This window comes from Labrus mixtus, chromosome 18 (genome assembly GCF_963584025.1).
Source record: "Labrus mixtus chromosome 18, fLabMix1.1, whole genome shotgun sequence".
In the NCBI taxonomy this organism is placed as follows: Eukaryota; Metazoa; Chordata; class Actinopteri; order Labriformes; family Labridae; genus Labrus; species Labrus mixtus.
Window position 1 is genome coordinate 14,020,499 of NC_083629.1, and position 20,547 is coordinate 14,041,045.

A 20,547-nucleotide genomic window follows, 5' to 3' on the forward strand; every position below is an offset into this window, starting at 1 on the left:
ATCCTGCTAGATTTCATTTTTTTCAGAGATAAGAAAAAATATTTGAAATCATTTATAAACCAGTCAAAGGCGGGTTTGCTGTTTCTCCACTTACTACAGTGAATATGATATTTACTCATGAGTAAAATAACATTTACAGGGTTTTTTTGGTAAAAATTATTTAGCATATTTTTTTTGTTTAATATTTGCTGTCGTATTGTTTACCTGACTGTATATGCGCATTACTCCTCTTGAATAAAGCTAAACAAAAAAAAAACCCCAAAAAACCACGCTGTAACCTGTATCCGAATTGCCAAGTACCTACTTAATCTTTCAGTAGTCAGTACCTACTATCCGTGCTGTATACTGTTTAGTACCTACTATTCAGTATGCACACACAGTAGGCAGATATTTGTTCCTACTTCATCTGATTCATTCAGTATGAAAGTGACGTCATTTACGTTTCCCGAACCGGCCGCATTCACCCGTTTTTTTTTGGTTTTTTTTGTTTAGCTTTATTCAAGAAGAGTAATGCGCACATACAGTCAGGTAAACAAAAAACAATGGCAGATTAAATAACTAAATAACATACAGTACATAAATAAAAGTACAAATGAAAGACAGTAATATACAGAATATAAAACAAACCAATAAAGACACATTTAAATAGTTAAATAATTATTTAAATAGAGGGGGAAAGGTTTTATAATAATACAGACATTTCTTATATTTTCTGTTGTTAATTTAAAGTAGTGATTTCAGTCGGGACTTTAACTCTAGATTAAAAATTGATTCAATTAATCCACGCTCGTTTGTTTTGATTTGGAGGCGGACGTGAAGTAATTTACGTTTAATTTCGCACAGCATTGTGGGTGGTAAAATACAATTCATTTCCTGAAAGCACGCATCTGATCCATACTGCATAAAACCCGGAAGTTAGTATCCATACTGAAATGTTCAGTATACTGAGGTGGACCCAAAAAATGCATACTGAATGACCACGAAAGTTCAGTATACTGAAACTCCATACTGAATAGTACGTACTGCCTACTGAACTGTGACAATTCGGAAAGGGAGGTAAAACTGTGAAATTAAAGGTGAAAGAATCCGGGAGATTCCGGAAGTTACGTTTTTGTTTTGAATATACGTCACGTATTTTCAGCCAAAGGCGGCACAGAGCCGACATTTGAAATCGTAGGGCTAGCATCGAGCTCTCTGCTAGCATACGACTATAATAACCTGAATTTCTACAACAACCATGGCGTATAACCATCATATTTTACAACATGCAAAGTCGCGGTTTGAATCTCCTGTTAAGGTATTTGCCAAGCTGAAATCCAAAGTGCAAAGAGAAGAGCTCTGCGCGAAGGACGGGATTTTCAGCGACACGGCTAACGAGTCATTGTATGGAGAGAAACATTTTCTGTCGCCCAGGAAGAGAACAGAGAGAACAGAGAGCACCTGGTTGACAAATGAGCTGAAGGAGAATCAGAGGGTCGGTTCCTATCGGGATGAAGCGCAGGTTTTGACCCTCTCTCCTATACCGAGTCCTCAGGCAGCCTGTGGCCGTTCTTATTTAGACATCCGCAGCAAACCTGTGGAGGAAATGCCTACATGGCTCGGATACACGCCAAGAAAGAGACCCTTCCTGGAGTCCACAGCTGTGTCTCACCCCCTCTCTTTGTGCAACCGAACAACGCAGAGTCACATAGAAAAGCCTCAGACGAGACACACAGATGGTTTCATGGTGACCAGCAGCAGGACTCCAGTTAAGATGCACCCACAGGACAAGGACTGTGTGAGGGGTGTGTTTGTGGAGGCATGTGCTCCTCTTCAGTCTCAGGGCTCTATGTTTTCCCCCATGAGGAAAAGGCTGAGGAAGAGAAAATTGGAACACCAGGACTTTAACAAGGTTAGCAATGACGTTTTTAGTCAGCCTCAGCAGGGGAAAACCGCCAGTCCTCTGAGTGAGGATGACAGCGACGCTTACATGGAGGATTTCAATGATGCTGGAAGATTCTCTGCTGACAAACCAGGGATGAACTGGTCCACTAGTGAAGCCATGTTCCCACCGATATCTACAGCTGTGAAACGTGAGATATTATTGCTGAATGTGTGCAGTGACCGTATTTACCCGTGGTGTTATTTAGATTAGTAATCCGTCTTCTGACGCCCCTCTGCTGTTATAAACAGGTTGCCAAGTGCGTTTACAAAATATCGCCCCAATGTTTCCAGCCAAGATGTTTGCTTACTTGAAGGAGAGGGAAAATAAAGCTGAGCGAGAAGTTAACAAAGTCAGCAGCAGCACAAGGGATCTCTTTAATGCGGGTAAGTTTATCATTAAGTGGTACAGCTTAATATAAATATTAGGCAATGGCATTTTTTATTTCATGTTTGCATGCTGCACATCACGTTTTCCTTTGGTTACTGATAGCACGTCTTTTCCAAAGGTAATTCCCATCGGTCCAGAGACACACGTCCCCCCGCGACTCACGATATGGGCGAGATTCCTGCCTTTGTGGGTCCTGTCCACCAGTCCAGTGAGGAGCCAGCTGACAGCCAATCAGGCACAGATCCCTCTGAACACGTCCAAAGCCCTGCTGAGCCGTCACTGCCGGTTTTGCTTATGGACCCTCTAGTATTCAATTCACCAAGGATCTCCATACCAAAGAAACACTCAGCTGTGTTCAAGCGAAACAACTGGCCTGAAACTGTAAAAATCCCCTCTGTGAGTGGACGTTAAATCTTATAATGAATACCTCTGGGTATTAAAAATGTGGATGATATTAAGAGTTATGGAAGTAGATGTGTAAATCATCTTCAGCTTGTCTTCTTCTTCATTTGAAGATCTCTGTTGATTGTCTCTTTGGCAGGAGAGTGTGATTCATCTCAAAAAGTGGTATCTCGGGAGGAATCATAAGGGACTGTTTGTTGAGGGGATCCACCAGTAAGTTTTCTGAACACATCATAATTTAAAAATGTTTGAGAGGAGGAGAGTTATTTTTATTATTATTATATTATTACTGACGATCAAATTGCTTCATCAGTTATTGTCCAATGGAGATGAAATGTTCATGTGCTAAATTCAAGATAAAGGATATAGTGTGGTTTTTTCTGAACACTTGATTTCTTTCTCCACCCAGGAAGGACAACATACCGTGGATCAGTACCAACGTCGTGGAAAGGGTTAATAAGTCTGTTTTGAAGACCTTCTCTGGCAGGGTTTACATTTTGGTTGGCAAGATGAACTTTGGCACTGACTCTGGTAATATATTTTCTGTTAAAGAAAAGTTTCTCTTTTGAAGAAATCTAAAATAAGGCAGACTTGTTGCATGTCAATTTATACAAATACCCTTCAAAAGATAAATAAAAGGAATATTAATCAATTGTATTTTTATCGCATCTATTCTTTTCTGTCGACAGGGTTTCCCAATTGGTTCTTGAAGAACTTTTTAAATGGCTTTCCTGAAAACTGGAAAACACTTTACGAGAAGTTTCTGTCAGAGAAAGAGTGAGAATATTTATTTCACTCCTGAACCACCCTTTTGAAAACGTTATTTACAGTCAGTGTTTGAAACTGCATTTATTCAAGGTGTGAATTTTAAAATGTTGCAGCCGAGGGACGACGAGAAGCAGCGAAGGACGAGGCATCAAGTCAAAGACAAAATCTGAGTCTTCGTCCGTCAAAGTGTCTGTGAAGCAGCACAGACCAAAACCTCCAAAGATGCGTGAGTAGAAGACACACACTTAAACTTATAGCACTCATACTAAATACCAATACAAGAACATTCAATGAAGAAGAAAAACATCCAACTGGGTAGACCAAGGGGCGGAAAGATTATATCCCATCTTGCCTTGGAACGTCCCAGAATCCCCCACAAGGTGCTGGAAAACGTCCCTGGGCGGAGGTCAATTTGCTTAGCCTGCTGCCACTGAGATTTGGCCGTGGATAAGTGGAAGATAATGGACGGATGGATAGCTGTACCAAAGATCTTTTTTTTTTTCTTTTTTTTTTTTTTTTGTCACAGTAAACATTTATTCTCTCCGTCTCTTCAGCTGCTTCCTGTCCTCCTGCGCCCTCATCCTCTAGGCAAGTGTCTCGAAGTGGTCGCGTGATCAAGACCCCTCTGGAGTATTGGAAAGGAGGGAGAGTCATTCTGGATGCACATATGAATGTTACCATCCATGAATGCTATGAGACCTCCATCTGCATCCCTGTAAGCACTTAAAGATGGTCTACCAACACAGGGCCGCTTTCTTTGATGAAGCGCAAACAACTGACTGATTTCATTTTCTGTCTCGCAGAAGGTCAGTACAAGAGTGTCCGAGAGGCCGTCTAAGAAACCTGCCCCTGTGTTTCTTCCGTGTGCTGAAGGTGAGGATTATTTAGGAGCTGTAGTTTAAGTCTTGAGCGCTAAGTAATTAGTTGAATGTAGACACACTGTTCTCTGTGTTTCCAGGCCATGATCGATTTGAATCAACCAGCAAACAAGAGGCACCAGCCCTGCTGAGGAAGGTTAAGAGTCAACCTCGTAAATGCATCAAAGCCAAGGTTTACCCCAAAGAGCAGCCCTGTTCTTCACCAGAGCCTCCCGGTGAGACACGGTTGTGTGTGGACACTGTCCTGCAAAAACAAATGAAACCTGAAAAATCTTCAACAAAGAATTCAATGAAACAGACACTTGAAGCCCCAGAACCTTCAGTGAGAGTCTTGAGGCGCACACAGGCCGTTTCATCATCTCCACAATCTCCCTCTGATTACACTTCAGAAGACGACGTTTTCTTAAGGAGAACAAAAAAGGATAAAGAAGCACCCCAGAATCGAGGGAGGCAGAAGGTTCTTAACAAGTCAAGGCAGAGCCACAGGTTCCCGTCGAGTTCGTCATTGGAGTCCTCTGACGAGATCAAGAGGAAAAGTAACGGGACAAAAACTAACCGTGTTGCACAAACACAAATAATACCAACACAGAGGGAAAACACCAAGATATCTCCAAAACCGCTGCCTAAAACGACCAGCAAGAAAGAGAAGAAAACGAAAAACAGCACACAGCCTCAACAAGATGAAGATGAAGCCGAGTGGACAGAGGCGGAGCTGATGAAGCTACGACAGTGAGTTCTGTCTTTCTACCTATATAATGACGAATTAGCATTTTGCAAAACGACTATCGTTTATGTGTTTTTGTTTTCCAGGGCTGCGTCCTACTATCCTAAAAGCATGACGGGTTACTGGGCTATGGTGGCGAGGACAGTTGGAACACATTCCGTAGAGGAGTGTCACAGGAAGCTCATGTGCAGCGTCACCTCAGAGACTCCCGCCAAGAAACCCAGCAAATCTAGAAAGCAAAAGGTGGAAGCGCCAAAAGATCAAGGTAAGGACAGGTAGTAGTTTGGGATGAAGATGATTACTTAGTCTTAAAAAATAGTTGGTTTGACGGTTACTCATCTTCTGTAGTAGACCTATAGCTTTATTACTACATTGTAACTATCAGACAATTGATTCCATTCAGCTTAATAACGTAAACTGTGATGTTCTGATATGCTAACAGCTGCCAGTTGAACGGCTAGCCTCATTGAGAAATGAGGGACGGTCGGTTTACCTCACTTTTTTTTCCTAGCTCCAGACGATCCAGGTTTGACTCAGGTGACATCACATGAGGCAATATATGGATGTTGTGCAGCTCCTTGTACGCAACAAAAACCTATTTTTTTTCTCAGTTACACTTAAAACAGTTTAAACCAAGTGTGATGTATGAAAGTGATGGAGTAAGATCTGAATATGTATTTGATATTGATCTAAGTTTTGGCTCAAACGCATTATATCAATAAATTTGTATGTCAGTGGAGCAGAGAGTAGATTAAACACAACATATTAGTGCGATTTAAAAAAAAAAACAAGCTGAAATCAGGAGTCCTGTTTCAAAAGAAAAGACCCTGAAAGCTTTTCCTAATAAAGGTGTTTTTTAGTGTAGCCCATTGGCCTCCTTGTTTTATGCTGTAGACAGATGATTTTGGAACAGCAACATGTATGAAAATGTAGGTATTCATTAATTTAAACAATTGTTTTTTCTTTTATAGCCAGAGAAACTGTGAAAAAAATGTAAACATTAAAAAAAACAACTTTTTGCTTCATACTGAGATATTTGGTGCTCTCGGCTTGAACTCTGGAACGACGCCATGTTTGAGTTGACTGTACTGACTTGTTACAGATCGTCCTGTGATATCAGCTCGTGTGGGAACGCTGAAGAGAAAGCAGCAGGTGCGTCAGTTCCTGAAGGCCATGCCCAAAGAAGATGTTGATGATGCTTTCAGCTCTGAATTTATGCATCACCAACAGTTTGAGGTTTGTTTCTTTCTGTTTTATGTACTTACAAAAAAAATGTAATGTATCATGTGTAATCTCTGTCTAATGATTTTGTAATGCGAGTCATTGCTGTTCCACTTGTCTTCGTGCATAGATGCCCTCCATGTGTCCGAGTGAGGAAAATGACTGTGCTCTGTCAGAACAAGAGCCCCGGACCCCGGGGTCAACAGGTTTCCCCGAGGCAAAGACTCCCCAGTGTCTGGATGTCAGGCCCGACATGATCGACTCTCCCAACACGTGAGTTATCTTCTGACTTCTTGCTTTTAACAGTTTTTTTTACAGTATAATAACTAACTTGTTTCTTGATTTCTCAGGACCAATGATGACAAGTACACATTCCAACTCCAGAAGAGGATGAAAAAATATCAGTATAATCTTTGCAAACAAGCTCCGTCCTCAAAGGTAATTATTTACAAGGGTTCAATTTTTATCAGCGCATAGATGATTCTTTATTGTTTTAACAATTCCTTTCTTTTTTTTTTCAGAACTTCACACCATCTGCTAAACGAACAATGAGAAGATGTGGTAACACAGGTATGACATTGAATCCATGCACACAGAAGTAAAACAAAAGGAAACACCTTGATTAGCACTGCTGCACATATCAATTTGAAGTTTGGAATGCTTTTACTTTATAACTTAATGTTCATTACTAAGACTTAGATTTCCAAAAGTTGGTCAAAAATGTTTGGAAAGCTTTGACTGAAAGCAGTAATTTCAGCTTTTCTAATGTGACATGCTAAACAGACTTTTCTTCTTCCCTTATTTGGCAGAAAATGACACCTTTTTTGTTTGGGAGATGTTCCCGGGAAACGATGCAGCTCAAAGCGACAGCGGAGAGGAAGAGGATTTTTACTTTTCAGACAACTGATTTAAGAAACTTTAAAATGTGTTAAAAATAAATCTCAGATCAATCTTGTTAATAATAATCAGGGGAACAGAATGGAGATTGTAGTTGAAGAACATGCAGTGCTGTGTAAATAGATTCAACATATTTTTGTGTTTTTTTTAACAAAGTTGGAAATTGTTATGAAATTAGTATTTTGCAAAAGGCCTTTTTCTGCTCCTCCCAGCATATTCCTGTAAATATAGTTTTGTTCAAATTTCTGGTCCCTGGAGTCATTAACTATCCTTTAAATAAACATTACAAAATCATTTCTCATGGTTTACTTGTGTATAAATTCATATGCAATTGTTTGCTTATGTTAAGCATTTAATTGTTGAAAATGAAAAAATGTTATCACAGTTGAATGTATTTTTAGTCAGAGAAACTAAAGAGTTGGTTGGACAGGTTGGATCCCTCGATACTGGGGGCGTCTATGAGTCATAATGACAAAAACACAATTCCATTAAAGAGACAGGTGAAGTCAATACGAAATGAACGATAAAAACGGATTCCCTGGATTTAAATTCAAGTCACTTTCCTGTCCCGACAGCTCAGTAAGAATGTAAAACGCTGCTTGCAATATTAGAAACTTTTTTTTCCTTTATTGAACAAAATTCAACATTTTGCATACGAAACCGAAAAGTATGCATGTAAATATACTTCAAATACCGCATACATACATGTTAAAATAAAACACATTAAATCAAAAATACAAAAAAAAAAAGACACTGAACACTGGGGGGCATATTTATTTTGTTTTGTTTTTACCGTGTGACTCACGCTGCAGGGGAAAACGCCTGTAGCAGGGGTGGGCAACTGGCGGCCCCCATCAACCCTAAACGTGGCCCTCAGTTCAATTTTTACATATCAGTTAATTGGAAACATTTAGAAAACATGACAAAATCTGCCATGAAATCATGAAAATCAAAAATATGTACATAATAATATTTGACAACTGGTATATGTTAAGATAAATTTGAGACATAATTGACCGTAATTGTTTTTGTATACTACAATCTGGACCTCTGGCAGTCAGAATTAAATGAATGTGGCTCCTTGCTGTGACCAAAGTTGCCCCATCCCTGTTCTATAGTATTCATAACTTCATTCATAAATTCATAACATTTTAGGAACAAAGACATGGCTTCATTTGACATCACTTTGATAGAAGATGAGTATTGTTTACATTCATTCTTATATTAGAAACATGTCAGACGCTTAGTCTTTGACTCCAGCATAAAAAAAAAAAGGAAAGGCAAAGTCACGTGAAACCTTGTCACGTGACCTCGGCTGCTTTGCTCTATATCAGCCAGTCTCAAACAACCGAGTTCAGTTTACTGTACGAGCCGAGGACACGATGAAAACACTGTGAGTTTTACTTCATCGTTGTTTACGTTTTGATATCAAAGCGGGCAGAATGGTGACGGTAGCTGCAGACCAGTTCATTGTGACTTTTATTGAATCGCACCTGTGTGTTCTTTGTTTCTTAATGGTTGTTATGACCTACATAGCTGCTAACATAACAGGTTAAAGTGCTGACATGAAGTTAAGACCACTGTAAATAACAGCTGTTGTTGTCATAAAAGTCGGGTCAACAGACTGGTTTTGTATCTACCTGCGTCTTAGGAAATGCATTTGATTTGTCCTCATACTAAGCTGAGTCACATTGAGACTTAGTTTTGTAACCGTGAAATAACTTCTTATGTAAATACGTGTTTTCAGCATTTCCTGGTTACATTCAGGTTAATTTGAACCTCTGCGTTTGTAAAAAAAAAAAAAATATATATATTAATATTCTTCCCTCTTTTTTCCGTCATCATCCAGGCTGACCTTCTCCTTCTCCTTGTTATTCTGCTCATTGGTGTGGAGTGGATATCTGGAATATGACCAAGATGTCCTGTGAGCATTTTCACTTTAAAAGTCCTTTCCTTAGATGTTATTAAATCATGTTAGCACCTCTCTGCTTTAATTCTGTTTTAGGTTATTTGAAAGTCGTGTATTTTTGGCTTATAAAAGGTGAAATCTCATACAATATCTTTCCTCCGAGGTGTGGAAGTATGGCTCTCTAGTTTGTCAAAAATTCATGTTATTTAGATGAATGTTATCATGCTGGACAGGTACGTTTGGTTTCTAGGAGGACTTTTGATGTGTGCTGTTCATCTGTGGCTGTTTCTGGTGAAGGCCAGGACAGAAATTCTAGCAAATAAATCAACAAAGGGTTGTTCCAAAGTAATCAAACTACTACAATGTGTTTTTTTGAAATAACGTTTCAGTTAACTGAATAATCACAAGAAACCAATCAATGCATTTTAAAGTGTTTGCTAAAGTAACGAGTCATTCAATAAGAGTTAATAAATCCTCAGGATACCAGAGGACTGGACTCAAGTTGGCCGGGTTGACCCCACGGAGGAGCTGGAGCTCACCTTTGCCCTGAAGCAGCAAAACGTTGACCTGCTGGAGAAAACACTCAGACTGGTTTCAGACCCTGACTCAGCACACTATGGTATGGCTTTTTCTGGTTGTCATCAAGTAACCATGATCATTTAGGATAAAAAAACAACTAAATGCTTGTTACACAGGGATGCTCAGTGTGGTTGTTCTGTTTCTTGTACTTTGTAGCCTATCACACTAATGTGAATTTACCTAAAAAATCCTTAAAACTGGGTGATAATGCCTTGACTGTCCTCCACAGGTAAACACCTCACCCTGGAGGAAGTCTCCTCCCTTGTGCGTCCATCTGACCTGACCCAAAAGGTGGTGCGACGTTGGCTGCAGAGTCATGGGATTACATCCTGCCTTACTGTTCACACTCAGGACTTTTTACAGTGCACCATGACTGCAGAGTAAGCATATCTTTATTAAGCAACTTCTGTTCCGCTTACTCAACAGCTATTCTTGCTTGCACTTGACACAGTTATGTCAAAAAGGTACTTTTTTTTGTCTTCACTTCACTGTTTAAATCACACAAAGACCACGCTCTAATCTCACAAGTCTGTTCCTCTTTCTGTGGTTATTTGTTAAAATCAAATTGACTTCCAGCTTCTGGGTTTTAAAATTCATGAATGTAGGTCAAGCTTTTTGGATCTGGAAGAGAAAAAACAACTCACCCTGATTACCCTGTTACCAGTATTACGTACTGGTGGTAGTTACTCATGCAGTAAATTACTTGGAGTTGGATCAGATTTGCATACAATACATTTTTTCCTTAAATTATTGTACCAATTTGTATGCCAGTGGAATTATAGACATTCAGGTTGTGGTTGTATTTGTCTACTTGTGTATTAAGGGTTGCAGAGACACTGCTCGCAGGTAGCAAGTTCCACCGTTACACCAGAGATGGCCAAACTTTAGTGAGGTCTTCAGCCCCGTACTCTGTTCATGACGATGTTCATCAGCACCTGGACTTTGGTGAGAACCATTGCTATTGCTTCTTCAATTGTAATTTCTGCATGTATTAAATGGCACCTGCACTTAGTTGGCTGGATGGAAATGTACTTATGCAATTGCTTTCACAGTTGGAGGGCTTCATCGCCTCCCGCCTAAAGGGCAGGACCTCATCAGAGGAAGAACGCACAAGAGGTCTAAGGACGGGCTGCACCTGGGAGTGACTCCTGCTGTCTTAAGGGCCCGCTACAACATGACAGCAACTGATGTGGGGACAGCTCAGAACAACAGCCAGGCTGTGGCTCAGGTGTGACCATGTCAGCATCAGTTAATCATGAAATACTTAAGTGTTGCTGCCAAGGCTTGTGCACATTAGCACAAACACTAATTTCTGGAGCCTGACTGATTATAGAGGATAAACGTTCACCGGTTATGGATGTGGGAGGAGCTTTTCAGCATGCATAAAAAAATTAGGTTAAAGATTATTGTTTGCCCTCATTACACAAGGCAGCTGCAGAAAGACAGGAAATACAGGAAGTTCAGAGTGGGGTGACATGTAGCAAGGACAGCAGACTGGAATCAAACTAAGGGGTCTCTGCAGCGAGGAATAAGCCACTACACCTGGGGCGGATGCTCTACTAACTGAACTACCCAGAACCAAAATGTAGTTAAAGCTATTATAAACTATCCAAGGATGGCAGAAGTCTTCTTTATTTAATAGATAAGTCTTTAAAAACGATGTCAAATTTGGTACACATTGTCAAATAATTCTAGCATGGACTGTCATCTAAAGGTGCTTCACAATGACACAATCTTTTTTTTTGTGACAGAAACCAAAGACAGCATCATCAAACATACAAACTATTTACAGATCGCCGTTGCCTTGATGAGGAAAAATATACATAAAATTTAAAACAAAGACAAAATTACTGAATGAAATTGTGATATGCATGTACACACACACATATAGATATATATATATATATATACCCATACACACATATGCACACAAAATAAAACCTATAGACACAGCTCAATAAATAAAACTAAAACAGATTAATAATAATAATAATAATTCAATCAAACAATTTCACAGAAAGTGTAAGTTTACATTTTGTTTATAATACCGGTTATATTTGTTGGATCTGAAAGAGTTGAAATAAGGAAATCCCAGGCCTGTAAAGTGGATGCCCATGCCTTATGAATTACAGCTACTGATCTTTCAATAAGAGAGATGTCTCTAAAATAGTTAAACCATTTCTTTATCGATGGAGATTCAACAGAGAACCAAGAATGTATTATCGTCTTCTTTGCCGCAGTTGAGCTTGCAAAGATAATTTTCCTGAAGGCCAGTCTGGTGTTATCCCTGAGAGCAAAGTCATCATTAAATAACACAATGACACAATTTTTACATCACCCTAAATATTGTTTTGTGCATTCGTAAAAATGTTTCTTCAAAGTCATATCCAAAAAGCCTATACTACAGTACCAATATATCTGTGTAAGACTATCAACCCAATCATTTCAGCTGACTGACATATCAGTGTTTTCACCATTACTTTGTGTACTTTGTCACTCTAGCTAGCTGTTTTCTGTTGTAGTTCTTGGAGCAGTACTACAGCCCTGCAGACCTGTCTGAGTTCATGAGCATGTATGGCCAGAGCTTCCAGCATCAATCTCAGGTGGACCGGGTTGTTGGCACTCAGGGAGCCGGGAAGGCTGGTCTGGAGGCCAGTCTGGATATAGAGTACATCATGAGCACAGGGGCAAACATCTCCACTTGGTTCTTCACTAATCCAGGTCTGTGTGAGAGAGTGAGCCTGCAGTGTTTGGTTTTTCGATTAAAGAATAGTGAAAAGTTCAGATTTCTCTGAACATGTTTATGATTAGAGACTCCAATCATAATGTCGTTGAGGCAATTTGTTTATAGTTAAAAAAAAAAAAAAAATCGTATCAGATGGTTTGCAGCTTAGATGTTAATGCAATGGGTCGTAACAAAAAACGTTTCCAATGTTAAGACATTTAAGCCTTATTGGAAACACTCAGTCACATTCCCTTGTCTCCTTCAGGTCGCCATGAGTCCCAAGAGCCTTTCCTCCAGTGGATGGTGCTGCTCAGCAACATGTCCGATCTGCCATGGGTTCACACCATCAGTTATGGAGACGATGAAGACAGCCTGTCTGCTGCTTACATGATGCGTATCAATGCAGAGTTTATGAAGGCAGGCGTCCGAGGAATCTCTCTGCTCTTTGCTTCTGGTCAGTAAGAACAAAGACACCATCCATACTCAGTCATCCACAAACACCTGATGTATGATGTGCAAACTAAATATGACAATAAGCTAACATGGAATATTTTTGTCTGCATAGTCAATGGAAGGTAAAAGTCAGTCACATTTTTGTGTGACATTCAGTCACATGCAGTTACCTCTCCTAGTTCCTGTTTCACTTTATAATCCAGTCTAATCCGGCCAGTATACTAAAAGTTCCTGTTTCCAGTAGAATTCGCAACAAAAATCAGTTCTTCAACGAAAGCAGAACTGTGAGCCGCAATCTTAGAGCTGATGGGGTAGAAATAATGAAACAGCCTTTGTCTCCTTCTTCAGCTTGCTCCTTTCTTTTTGTCAGAACACAATCCCACTTGAAATGTATTCCCTTAGTTAAACACTCCTGATCCAGGAGTAAAAAAACGGTTGCCTTTATTGGATAGGACAGCTGAAGAGAGACAGGAAATGTTGGGCGGACAGATTGGGGGATGAAATGCAGCAAAGGCCTGAGATCTGATTCGAACCCACAGCCGCTGCAACGAGGACTATAGCCTCCGTACATTAGACAACTACTAGACTATTTAGCGCCCTGCAGATGCTATTAAGAATGACTTTTTGGCCTGTTGCATTTTCATTCACTTCCATCAGTGGTCACTTAGGTTTTTGAAGCATGATTGTGTATCATCTTTAGTCTGTTGTTTAATGTGCAGCTATGTTTTCTGTGACCCTGTTCCATTTTCAGGTGACAGTGGTGCAGGCTGCAAACATTTGGGAGGGGGACAAAACTCCTTCAGGCCAAGTTTTCCTGCTTCAAGGTAAATCATACAACTGTATAGAGACCAAGCTTGCTTTATGCTGTGACTGAAGTTTATCAATCCTTCTAACCCTCCTCATAAAGCACTTTAAGGTTTCATTGCAAGAAACATTTCAGAGTCTGAAAAGGTTTCTAAAAAGTGCAAGTAATATTTGATGTCCTGTTTTTTTTTATGTTCCCAGCCCTTATGTGACCACAGTAGGAGGAACCTCATTTAAGAACCCGTTTAAAGTCACATATGAAGTGACCGATTACATCAGTGGAGGAGGCTTCAGCAACGTCTTCAAGATGCCTGACTACCAGGTAACATAATCAGATCATCATCACCTTTACTGCTTGATGAATACACTTTGATACATGCTGTGTGCTTGTGTTCCCACAGGCCAGTGCAGTGGAGGCATATCTGAAGACTATAGCAGCAACACTCCCTCCTCAGTCGTACTATAACACCAGCGGCAGGGCCTACCCAGACTTGGCCGCCCTGTCTGATAACTACTGGGTGGTCTCCAACAGAGTACCAATCCCATGGGTGTCCGGGACCTCGGTAAAATATTTCTCAATTCATTATCATTTTTGATAATTAAACAGTCGGATAAAAAAAAAATCAACTAATTATACATAGTCAAGTAAAATGTATTTATATTATACATTTCAGCAACAACGCAATTCAAAGTGCTTCAGATCACAGGCATCAAGACAAGTAGAAAAAGAAACATAATAATAGAACATTTTATAAATCACTAAACAAATGCCTAACAATCACAGAGAATATTTTATATGAAAATATTAAATACAATTAAAATGGAATGGAAAAATACAAATATGTGACATCAAGCGGACAAAAAAAAAAGACACTTAGATTCAAAGTATATAAATAACCTCCGATTTGTAAAGGTGATGTTATCTTCTCTGCGCACTTTTCAATGTTTTATTGCTCTGGAGTCCCCAACTACTCTTTCTTTCCCAACGGACACAGATTCACCTGCTGGTCTTGCCTAATTGAGATTGATTTAGGCTCATAGTTTGCACCATCTGTGGTCTGGCACAGCCCCTTAGGTGCCCTGGAAACTCCACCCAGGGGTTGCTGTGGTAGTGAAATCCACCCATATTCGTCACATTTAAACATTACACCAATTTGTTTTCAACTATTTTATTATCCATGCATATGATTCCGCGGCTCTGAAGTCGCTGGACACAGTATCTTTGTAAAGCCCCACTTTACAAAGATATTCTTCAGTGAAAACTACCAAGTTGTGCACCAATATGAAGATGAACAAGAGACAAAATGTGTTGGCTTTTTTTATACCTTTTTCTCCAGGTAATTAATCAGTTTTGTCTCTGCTGGTGCACATAGGTCTTTATTTAAAATATCTAGTAACAAAAAGGGTTCTCATAGATAAATCATCTATGTTGCCATGTAAGCATCTGATTCAGCTTTAATTGAAATGACTGGTGAGTTTACCTTTTTAAAACGCTCAGTTCAGATTAAGTTTAATTCCTGCAAGCTGTATTTTTAAATCAATATTTTCTTTATAAACTACATAATATGTTCAAATTGAAGACCTCAGGATACTTTTTTATTTTTGGTAAAGCATTTCATATCATTCCCTTAAGACTCCAAAATCCAGAGAGCAGGATCTACATTATTTATTATTTATGTCCTAGGTCGATTACATTTTTGGGGTAAATTAATCTCTCCCAAAAAAAGGTGATCTTAAGGAGAATCAAAGGCACTCAACTTCTCTCATCACATTTTCACTGTCAACAGACCATTACTGATGTGTGTGCACATACAGTTACACTCCTTTTTTGTATGAATTGCTCAGTTTTCTTAAGCTTCATTATATCTCTCATGGACTCATCTCCCCTCCAGGCGTCCACCCCTGTGGTTGGAGGGATGCTGTCGCTCATCAATGATCAGCGGCTGCTAAAGGGTCTGCCTGCTCTGGGCTTCCTCAACCCTCGCCTCTACAAACTCGGAGGACAGGCTCTGTTTGATGTAAGTCGTGTTATTGTAGAAAATCCAGTTAATGTTGTAATTTGATCTCCTATCAGCTTTTTTGGGGAAGAATTCCGTGATTTCTCTTTAGATGTAACTGTAAGTCCGCCCAGACCTCCCTGGATTTCTAATTAGATGACTACTTCATGTTTGTGGAAAGCCCTGCATTGTCATAACATAATTGATTCATCACCTCAATGCTAGTGTCAAAAAGACTTACAAATACAGGCGTTTATAACATTTGACAAAAAACTCAAATTTGAGAATATTTATTGCTTCTCAAGGCATCTGCAGTTTAGTCCCATGTTGTGTGAACTTCTTTGGTGTCCATGCTCCTTCAGTTTTAAGCTGTTTGTTTTAAAATGTAGTTTAGGCCTTGTGTTTAAAGACAGAAGGAAACCCTTTTACAACACATTAGTCTAAAACAATACTCTATTTCCTAACTGCTACAGCTTGTCTCCTTGTCTCCTTCTCTCCAGGTGACTGAAGGCTGCCACCTGAGCTGTCTAGACGAAAAGGTTCAGGGCCAAGGTTTCTGTGCTTCACCATCGTGGGACCCTGTCACAGGTTGGGGCACACCAAACTACCCTGAACTGCTGGCTGCCCTGTTAGCTGAGTAAAAACTTACAGGTCAATACAGTTAAACCATCAGTACAGGGTCTGCTCTCAGAGCAAGCACTACACAACACATCAACAAACTCATCACCCGACGTCTGACACCAAAGGCACGGCAATGAACCAGAGGGAGAACTATGCCTACACTTCAGATTCACGCTAATGCCATTTTAAAATATTTTGTCCTCTCTCATCATCACATCCTCTTATCTAAGGACACTTTTATCTGACTTCTGTATCTGTTTTTAATTTTAGTTTTTAAGGCTTTAAACTGTTTCCTTAAATACTTTTGGGTCAGGGATAGTGCTGCTTTGGGATTTTTAAAGCTAAACAGCAGCTGCATGTTTCTGCTGTTCACTGCATTTTAACTGACCCAGATTTCTCAAACCTGCAGGCAGATTGATGTTAGCGGTAATGTTCGCCTTAAATTCATTCCTCTTAATACACAGCAATGAAAAGTTTTGGGTAGACTGAAATTTGCTTCACATTAAGAAAGTGAACTCAAAAAGCTATGCATAATGAACATGAGCCTACTCAAATACACACACCAATCGCCTCGTAGTAAACACACAGTACTATTTCAATATTCTTTTTATATGAAAACTGCCTAATAAGTCGGATTTCAATGACAAAAACATCAACCAACCGTATGCAAGAATTCACCAGATCAATGCGTTTTAATAAGTATGACTTTTATGGCCAAATGTGTCATATTGTCTTGTTTGCAATATTACTCTGCAGGGATGAGCCAGATACAAGAAATCGAATTAAACATAGCTGCATGCCTTTCTAAAAAGTCACTGATGTATTTTTAATAAAAGACAAACAGAGTGTGTCGTTTAGATCAACAGGACTTTTTATTTTATTTTTTTGAAACTTGATTTTACTTTGGTTTGTTGCTGTTTTTTCTGTGGCTATGAACTAACCAAATGCACTGAAATATGTGGGTTTAAAGTGATTCAGCATTTCTACCTACTAGCATTGTTGCACATGTGTCCATCTTTTACCCATGTAAATCCTCAAATCATGTGTATGTAAATGTGAGAGACTGTCCTTTTTTGTGAATGTTATTATTAAAGCTTGTTTAGAAATGTCTCCACATTGCTGGAAAGTCGTCTGTTAGAAAAACTGCAGCAGTAAATGATCTTTAAAGATGTCCGCTGAGCGTAGATGCAGATAGGTCCATTGGAGCTGGTACCCAACTTGTAAAGCAAAGCTCTATCAGATGTTGTTATTGTGTGGGTTTTCTGAAGGAGCACAAACAAACAAAATAATGCACTAATCATCCAAAGATTAACAGATGACTTTAAATTCTGCTGTGAGCATTTAGGCTAACAGAATTAAAACCACTACTCCAAACTGTCCAGCAGATGTCTCCCTACGCCTGTGATATACAGCATGTGTCTAAACTGGTGACTAATTAACCTCATGAAGAAACAATGACACAGTGAAAAGAATTAAGCCAACCACATGGCTCAACAATATATCAACTACATATCTGAAACCCTTCAGAGGGAGACTTAAAAACAACACTGACTGAAAATGAGTTCAGTTTGTCATTTGAACCAGTCTGCAAATAAAACTATGAAGACCTTTTCAGATAAATGACGCAACAACTTGAATACAAACTACTTATAGTAGTTAGATGAAAACTATAGAACTTAAGAGATTCAGAGCAGGGACATTTACACAGCTGGACTTTACTTAAGGCTGTTAGCTGATTATTCAGGGTTATCTGAGTCAATCGAGTGACGACTGATCTGGATGTTGTATTATTTAGGAAGTGGCCGAGTGATAAATGAGTGAATTGTTCTGATCATGAAAATTCAGCCAAATGTTCTATTTCTTGCTCCTTTATCGTAAGTATTTCATTCTATCATTTGAAAATTTAAATGTTACATCCTTAGGCTGTTGGTTGAGGAAAAAAAGAAGCAATTTGAACTAAAAACATTTTTATAGATGTGTGTATTTAAGAGCATCATCTTCAAAGTTCTCCGTTATTAAAGCCATCTGATTGTGGTATTTTAATAACTGAAGACCAGGTTACAACAATGACCTGAGTTTCCTCCTAATTAGCAGGTTTTTATTCCAACACACATTTTGACACTCTGCTCTGTGTTTGTGGTGACTCAAGTAAAACAGAAACAAAAAGTGTAGTGTTCAAATTCTGTCAGCTATAAAGATGTCTCTTTCAAGTTGCTTATATAAAGAAGTTATAAGACTGTCAATCATGTATAAACAGAATGCAAAAAAAAAATTAAAGGAACCAGAATGATTTAACTTACTTTGTTGTTTTCTATTTGTCCAAAAGAGGAAACTTAGAGTAAAGTAATTCATCCACCAAGAAAAATCAATTTCTGAAGAAACTGATAACCCATCCAACACAAGCAGCAGGAGAATATCTATGATTTGATGCCAGAATAGTGAATGTGGAGTAAAAATCTGTGAGCTCAGTCAGTCTTTCCAGAAGGTGTCCAAGATTTCCTCTCTGAAGATGACATCACTCACTCTGAGTCTGAACATTCTGCACACTCATTATTGTTGTGAATACTCACTTAAAAAGTGACACATTCAACATGAAACCACCATGGTCACGTTTGTTTTTGAGCTTCATTTTGGTCTGACATTTATGTCAGAACATTTTCATTAGAATTTGAAAGAGATTTGGGGGGATATTTGTTGGTAATTTGCATTGTACATATGATCTTTTTTACAGGTTTTTCTCTCGCACTTTCCATCTGGAAATATTTTCAGATATTTTAGGCAGGAGAAGTGTTAAACTTTCTTTGATAATTTTTTGGGATCATGTCTGGAAATTATGTTTTAAAGACTTTTTTTTGCCTTTATTTGATAAGACAGTGGATAGTGTAGGGAATTGGGAGAGAGTGGGGAATTACATGCGACAAAGGAGCCACCGGTCGGACTTGAACCCTGAATGCCTGCATAGAGAACTCATTTTTTGGCAGAAACTTTCAAAAACGTTCTTTTGACATTTTTGGGGTTTCTGCCAGAAATGTTCATTCTTCATATTTGTTGAAAATTCTTGAGATTTATGTCTGGAATTTGATGGTATTTCATGAAAACTTTGAACCTTAAAAACTTACAACTTACAACCTTGACATTTTCACCCCAACTTTGGTGGAAGTATTTGGTAATTGTCATGGTAGTTTTTGTAAGATATTTTCCTGTAATAACAGAAAATTTAATTTTAGACCAAATTTCTGATGATATGCTGCCGTCAGTCTACCAGTTAAATATTCTCCTGCTATTACTCAGTTCATCACCATTTTGTGCAATACATTCTAGGCTATACAAATTAACCTCTACATTTACAGTTCAAGGCATCTCAGACCTGTTTAATCTGAAATAGTAATTGGTTCACTTATTTAATTAACAGCCATCATTAAACTACCAACCACATTGGTTTGGTTATTTAATTCACTTTCCCCATTGAGTGATATTGGAATTTATTTAAACAAATCTTTTTTTGAGATTAACACCAGTATCTTTTAAAGTATTGTTGAAAGTTAGGTGTATTTTTATAAGCAGGCAGGCCTAAAACATCACTGTTGAACTGTGTGGAGACATTTAAGCATATCTACTGTTTCATAATTATTCTTTGACCATCAAAGTTTAACATCTTAACTAGATGACATGGATAGCTGTGGATCTTCTCTGTAATTTTGTACAGTTGAATTATAATTGAAAGTAGAAATAATGTTTGTGTTCATGATCAGCTGAGCATAAGATAATCTCAATAAAAATGTTGTGTTTAAACATTTAATGCACTGCAGACTGCCTCTCTGCTCGGTGCACTGTGCAATACCAGGAAGTATGCATCGTCCTGAACTGACTGTAGCATTTTGATTACTTGTGAGCTTGTGAAGTCTTCTTCTAAGAGCAGTCTCTCAATACAAGTTTTTTCTTTGTGCTCTTGGTTTAAGCAAAGGCTTATTGTTAACCCACATTTTTTTCCCATTTCCTGTTCTTTCCCAAGATAATCAGGCCCCTTAGTGAGCCACAGTCTATTTTCTGTGAGAGTCCTTGGCCTACTTTGTCCCTCTTCACCTCCATGTTGGACTTCCTATCTATTTTAGATACAGGGAGATGTCTGGAGAGCTCAATTAATAGGGCTCAGTGTCAAAATTTGGCTCAGTTAAACTATAAATACAGGCCTTTAGTACAAAGTCACATTGACACATTTTCATCTCGAAATGCTTCAGAAGCTGCTTCAAGAATGGGT

General features: G+C 38.8%; 2 protein-coding genes across 2 annotated transcripts; both read left to right on the forward strand.

Annotated features, from left to right (window-relative positions):
• The first annotated feature begins 1,090 nt into the window (after positions 1-1,090).
• Positions 1,091-7,495, forward strand: mis18bp1 (MIS18 binding protein 1). The gene is made up of 16 exons (XM_061063038.1): positions 1,091-2,072; positions 2,173-2,307; positions 2,430-2,707; positions 2,856-2,926; positions 3,123-3,244; positions 3,403-3,490; positions 3,595-3,707; positions 4,036-4,196; positions 4,285-4,354; positions 4,464-5,088; positions 5,170-5,348; positions 6,186-6,319; positions 6,435-6,577; positions 6,655-6,742; positions 6,826-6,874; positions 7,114-7,495. The coding sequence occupies exons 1-16, from the start codon at positions 1,238-1,240 to the stop codon at positions 7,209-7,211; spliced, it is 3,189 nt and encodes a 1,062-aa protein (XP_060919021.1). The 5' UTR covers positions 1,091-1,237; the 3' UTR covers positions 7,212-7,495.
• A 1,045-nt stretch (positions 7,496-8,540) lies between these two features.
• tpp1 (tripeptidyl peptidase I) lies at positions 8,541-17,399 on the forward strand. Its single transcript, XM_061062322.1, has 13 exons — positions 8,541-8,594; positions 9,051-9,125; positions 9,590-9,729; positions 9,919-10,069; positions 10,513-10,634; positions 10,742-10,917; positions 12,212-12,410; positions 12,680-12,868; positions 13,619-13,691; positions 13,873-13,993; positions 14,073-14,234; positions 15,564-15,689; positions 16,169-17,399. Exons 1-13 carry the CDS (start codon positions 8,584-8,586, stop codon positions 16,307-16,309), a joined length of 1,686 nt encoding a protein of 561 aa, XP_060918305.1. The 5' UTR covers positions 8,541-8,583; the 3' UTR covers positions 16,310-17,399.
• The last annotated feature ends 3,148 nt before the right edge of the window (positions 17,400-20,547 follow it).

Bases quoted from the DNA above. Each gene is read 5' to 3' on its own strand.
- mis18bp1 (XM_061063038.1), top strand. From the start codon at position 1,238: ATGGCGTATAACCATCATATTTTACAACATGCAAAGTCGCGGTTTGAA. The intron at 2,708-2,855 runs GTGAGTGGACGT...CTTTGGCAGGAG, and splicing joins AAACTGTAAAAATCCCCTCT to AGTGTGATTCATCTCAAAAA. The intron at 4,355-4,463 runs GTGAGGATTATT...TTGAATCAACCA, and splicing joins GTTTCTTCCGTGTGCTGAAG to GCAAACAAGAGGCACCAGCC.
- tpp1 (XM_061062322.1), top strand. The intron at 10,070-10,512 runs GTAAGCATATCT...TTGTGTATTAAG, and splicing joins CAGTGCACCATGACTGCAGA to GGTTGCAGAGACACTGCTCG. The intron at 15,690-16,168 runs GTAAGTCGTGTT...CCTTCTCTCCAG, and splicing joins GAGGACAGGCTCTGTTTGAT to GTGACTGAAGGCTGCCACCT.